The sequence below is a fragment of the Puntigrus tetrazona genome, chromosome 8 (assembly GCF_018831695.1).
Source record: "Puntigrus tetrazona isolate hp1 chromosome 8, ASM1883169v1, whole genome shotgun sequence".
NCBI lineage: Eukaryota > Metazoa > Chordata > Actinopteri > Cypriniformes > Cyprinidae > Puntigrus > Puntigrus tetrazona.
Window position 1 is genome coordinate 1,012,501 of NC_056706.1, and position 5,000 is coordinate 1,017,500.

The 5,000-nt window shown below is 39.6% G+C and overlaps 2 protein-coding genes across 7 annotated transcripts in view; one reads left to right on the forward strand and one right to left on the reverse strand.

Moving 5' to 3' along the window:
* Window positions 1-4,065, forward strand: part of hsd17b4 (hydroxysteroid (17-beta) dehydrogenase 4) — an 11,007-nt gene extending 6,942 nt beyond the window's left edge. Inside the window, exons 15-24 of the mRNA XM_043247205.1 lie at window positions 1-64; window positions 623-726; window positions 802-867; window positions 1,516-1,585; window positions 1,738-1,844; window positions 2,520-2,606; window positions 2,683-2,766; window positions 2,838-2,979; window positions 3,510-3,631; window positions 3,707-4,065. The exon at window positions 1-64 is cut by the window's left edge and continues 8 nt beyond it. Of these exons, the coding sequence (XP_043103140.1) occupies window positions 1-64; window positions 623-726; window positions 802-867; window positions 1,516-1,585; window positions 1,738-1,844; window positions 2,520-2,606; window positions 2,683-2,766; window positions 2,838-2,979; window positions 3,510-3,631; window positions 3,707-3,796 (936 nt within the window). The 3' untranslated portion in view covers window positions 3,797-4,065. The remainder of the gene's footprint in view (window positions 65-622; window positions 727-801; window positions 868-1,515; window positions 1,586-1,737; window positions 1,845-2,519; window positions 2,607-2,682; window positions 2,767-2,837; window positions 2,980-3,509; window positions 3,632-3,706) is intronic.
* A 324-nt stretch (window positions 4,066-4,389) lies between these two features.
* The window catches only part of dmxl1 (Dmx-like 1), a 41,038-nt gene continuing 40,427 nt past the window's right edge, over window positions 4,390-5,000 (reverse strand). For all 6 annotated transcript variants that reach the window (XM_043247203.1, XM_043247200.1, XM_043247202.1 and 3 more), the window contains one exon: window positions 4,390-5,000. This exon is cut by the window's right edge and continues 1,799 nt beyond it. The gene's annotated coding sequence lies outside the window, so the exon portion shown is untranslated.

The window sequence follows — 5,000 nt, forward strand, 5'->3', positions numbered from 1 at the left end:
ACGTCTCGGGCCGCCGTGGCAGACGTTCTGGACAAAGGCTCAGGGATGGTCATCCTGCTGGACGGTGAGCTTTAACCAATGACCTGATCGACATCCAGCTGCTTCTGAAAAGCGTCTGCATTTATTTGATCAAACATACTATAAAAAATAGTGAAATATTATTGTGATTTAAAGCAGCTGTTTACTCCGTGAATGTGTGTTCAAGTCTAATTTATTTCTGTGATTTCCAGCATCATTACTCCGCTCTTCAGAGATCAGAATAACACACTGATTATTAGCACTTCAAAAAAACTATTTGTAGTATTTCAGTTTTCTAGTATAAATATCTAAACACTCTTGAATCAAGATACATTTACTTGACAAGTCTTGCTGCAAAAACAAATCATAAAAAATGTTGAGTTTTTCTTTAAATCAAGCAAAAATATCTAACTCCTTAATCCTAAGGTTAAGGAAAGGTGATTTTTCTTGCAGATATTTTTGCTTGTTTTAAGGAAAAACTATATATATTTTTAAAATCTTTTTACTGAAGAATGTTTCTATATTCATACTAAAACAAGATTGAATCACAGAGAGTTTTTTTTTTTAAACAGCCGCTCTGAGTGAAGGTGTGTCTGTGTTTCAGTGCACACGTTCAGCGGCGGTCAGCCCGTGTGTTATAACCAGTTCTCGGTGTTCGTGGTCGGCTCCGGAGGATTCGGAGGGAAGCGGGCGTCCCAGAAGAGCGTGGTGAATAAAAACACTTCCGTCAGAGACGTTTAACCGCTCCGGCCGCGTCGCTAACGTGATCCGTGTGTGTTTCAGGCCACGGCTCCTCTTCCAGACAGAGCTCCAGACGCCGTGATCGTGGATCAGACCTCCAGAGATCAGGTCAGACCCACAGCACACCTCCGTTTAAGAGAGACGAGCGTCCTGAGAGCAGATATATCTGTAGAAACAGACAACAGTGAAGATAAATCAGACACTTCTCTAGATCTTTAGTTAAGGATTCTGTTCCATTAGTAAACTTCCTACCGTAAGTACATCCAAACTGTACCGTAAGTACATCCTACCGTAAGTACAAATCCAAATACGCATTGCTAAGAACTTCATTTGAACATATTAACATGCTCTTTATAATGCTCTAAGAAATAGCGCTGATCTTTTGATCTTTCTATTAATCTGAGAGTCCTGAAAAATGAAATGCATCACCGTTTTCACAGAAATATTGTGCAGCACGACTCTTTTCAACACAGATAATAATCAAATGTTTCTCGAGCAGTTAATCAGTATATTATTCTGATTTTAACACACATTCACACAGAAAACAGCTGTTTGAAATAAAAATAATTTGTCACATTTTTCTTGCACTTTTTCTATTAATCAATCAATCAATCATTTTTATTTATATAGCGCTTTTAACAACACAGGTTGCATCAAAGCACTAAAAAAAAGGGTTTTAAAGGGTATTAAAAGGGTTAGCAAAAGAGACAGTAATGTATATGAGTGAGGTGTGTGTGTGTGTGTGTGTGTGTTCAGGCGGCTCTCTACAGACTCAGCGGTGACTGGAACCCGCTCCACATCGACCCCAGTTTCGCTGCGATGGGAGGTAAAGACCCGCTTTAACAGGAAGTGTGTCATTTGAGGGTGTTAGAATAGTCCAGATTAATACGCAGTCAACCAATGGAGTGAGTTTGGGGGCGGGACTAACCTTCTGAGCGACCAATGACAGAGCAGAGACGCTGAATAACTTTCACACAGGGTTCAAGTCTCCCATCCTGCACGGCCTGTGTTCGTTGGGCTTCGCCGCTCGACACGTTCTGAAGCAGTACGCCGGAAACGACGTGTCCAGATTCAAGGCCATCAAGGTAAACGGTCTTTTATTTACATCGTATGGTATGGTTTAGCAGTTTAAGACGTTCATGTTGTGTTTACGACTCAGTTTGATTCACTTTAGCTTAATTCCTGAAAATAAATGATTCCAATCAAATGATTCGTTACTGAATCAATCTACAGCTCTGAACGAATCAGTGACTCAGTGACGTTCTCTTGTGGATATTTTATATTAAAAATAATATAAGCATTTTGTTAGCTTTAACTTAAACTGCTAAAATTGCTTAGATTTTTTTGGATTTATAAATATCTAGAAATTCTTAAAGAAAGATTTTCTAGACAAGTAAAAACAGACCAAATCTGAGCTAGAAAAGCTCTTTTTTTTTGCAGCGTACAAGCAAAACGCATGTAGGAAAAAGATTCTTCTTATATCATTGGCAGATATTTTTTGCTTGTTTTCAATTGTTTTTTTTTTTAAGAAAAATAATTTTACCCGTTAAATAAATGCACCTTTTTCCCCAAATAGTTGAGATATTTCTACTAGAAAACAAGTCACTTGAATCATTTCTGAATGAATCAGTTGACTGAATGACTTCACTCCGTTTCTTTGGTTTCGTAGTAATTTCTCTCATTCATTAAAGCTGAATAAGAAGTATTTCTGTGTAAAGTGTTGAATGTTTTTGTCTGTTAATAACCCTGCTGCGCGTCAGGTGCGTTTCGCCAAGCCCGTGTATCCGGGACAGTCTCTGCAGACGGAGATGTGGAAGGAAGCGAACAGAATTCACGTCCAGTGTAAGGTGAGGAAGCGCTCGCCGTCCCAGAATGCCCCGGGGCAGAGCTGTGTTCTGTGTGCTGATCTGTTCTGGTTTCTAGGTCAAGGAGTCGGGAGACGTGGTTCTGTCAGGAGCGTATATAGACTTACACTCAGAAGCGTCGGTGGGCCCCGGGCTGCCTCAGGTACGTCCCTCACATCCGACCCCGCCCCCCGGCCATGACCCGCCCCTGACCCCGCCCCGTCTCGTTCACAGCCCGGCGGCGGCCTGCAGAGCGACCTGGTGTTCGCCGAGATCGAGCGCAGGATCAGAGACGACGGCGAGCAGCTGGTGAAGAAGGTCAAGGCCGTGTTCGGCTGGGAGATCAGCAAAGACGGCAGAACCGTCCGAGAGTGGAGTGAGTGACCTTTGACCCTCGGAGCCTGCCGGTCAGCTCCGGGAAGACACACCTGAAACCTAAAGACTGCATGTTCTGCGCTTTGTTTTTAGTAGTTCTTAAATATCTATATTTTAGTAAATGAAGTTAAACTAAATGAAAAAAGTCATGGCTTTATTTTAACTTTCTAAATCTCAAATCAAGCAGAACGTCTCGTTTTTGAGTTTATGCTTAAAACAAGAACAAATATTTATCTATTCATATTTATTGTTTTAATAATAAACTCAGACATTCTGCTTGTGATTGTCGTTTCTGTAAAGCTGCTTCCAAACCATATGTATTGTAGAAGTTAATTGGTTATATATTTCTTTGGAGAAACTAAACTTCAGTGGTTTCTTCACTTGTGCTCAAAACAAGTATTGTGGCATAAATGACTTAATTTTGATGTTTTTTTCTGTAAGCACGTATTTATGAAATTAGCTTTTCAAGCGAATGCATGTAGATTAGAGAATCAGGACCAGAAGATGACGCTGTTTGTCCGTCTCTCGCAGCCATCGACCTGAAGACGGGCCGAGGATCTCTCCACAGAGGAGCTTCTGAAGCCGACGTGACCTTCAGCGTCTCAGACGAGGACTTCATGGAGGTGGTGATGGGAAAACTCAACCCTCAGAAGGTGCTGCGTCTCTCTCATCCTCGGTCTCTGCGCTCGTCCGGATCTTCTCACCCGCTCCGCTCCGTTTCTCCGCAGGCGTTCTTCGCCGGGAAGCTGAAAGTCAGAGGGAACGTCATGCTGAGCCAGAAGCTGGAGGCCGTTCTGAAGGACTACGCCAAGCTCTGAAGATCCAGATCCATCCCCGCTGACGAGAGCTCTGGAGAAAAACCCTGTCTTGTTTTCTCGTATAAATTCTTGAATCAAGATGTAAAAATGACTGATAGCTCTTCTTTTCTGAAAACAACAACCACATCGAGTTCGTTTTTGCTTAAAACAAGTAAAAATATCTGCAGAGGGGGCAGGAAATAATAAGATATTAATACTAGTGCTGATTAATTGCATTTAAAATAAGTTTGTTTACATAAATACAGAGGTGCATGTATATATATATATATATCTAAAAAAAGTTATATATTTATAAATTCTATGAATATACATATGCATGTAAATATGTACACGCATTTGTGTGTATTTATATATGCATAATAAATATACATGATACACATTATTATTATTATTATTACGTAAACAAAACCGATTGCGATTAATCACTTGACCTCAATAATTTATAATATAATACAAGACTAAATCACTTGCAATATGTCTATTAATCACCTCATGGATTGATTCGGATTCATTTACAATGACGTTAATACTGTACTGATGTTTATAATAAAAGATGATAATCTTTAATAAAAACTGAAAAGCAAAGAAATATGGATGTTGCATGAAGTCATTTATTTTCTCATTACATACAGTCATGTATATTACAGATCTCTTTATATTCATTATAAAATTAGATTCATTTGCGTATATATTCACATTTGAGAGGTTAAAGGGCAGAAAGCATCATCACTACAGCCCGTTCCTTACATCATCATATCAGAAATAATCCGGGGGAAGAAAAACGAAAAAAAACATCGCTCTGTATTTCTGTCTGGCGTTTCGTAGCAAATATACAAACGTTCTGAAAGCAAGACATTTACTGGAGACTCAAAATGACCACAGATATTAAAAAAGACCGATCATTTTAATTATTGAATTCAATTATTATTTTATTACGTTTTTACAGGATTGTGCTTAAAATAAGGGGGAAAAAATCCATCTTAACTCAAGAGGAAGAACAATTCTGAGCCGCCTGACAGATATCTGTTCTAGTTATTTGTAATATCTCCAGGAAATGATTCTTGATTTAAGGATGTTGGTGAGCTGGAAACGAGGCAGAAGTCCAGAGGAAGAGCTTCATTCTCTGCGGTGAAGAAGAACACCGTGACCTTCATCAGATAAAAACCTCTCCAAAGAACCAACGAAGAAATGCAGCGTTTGTGCC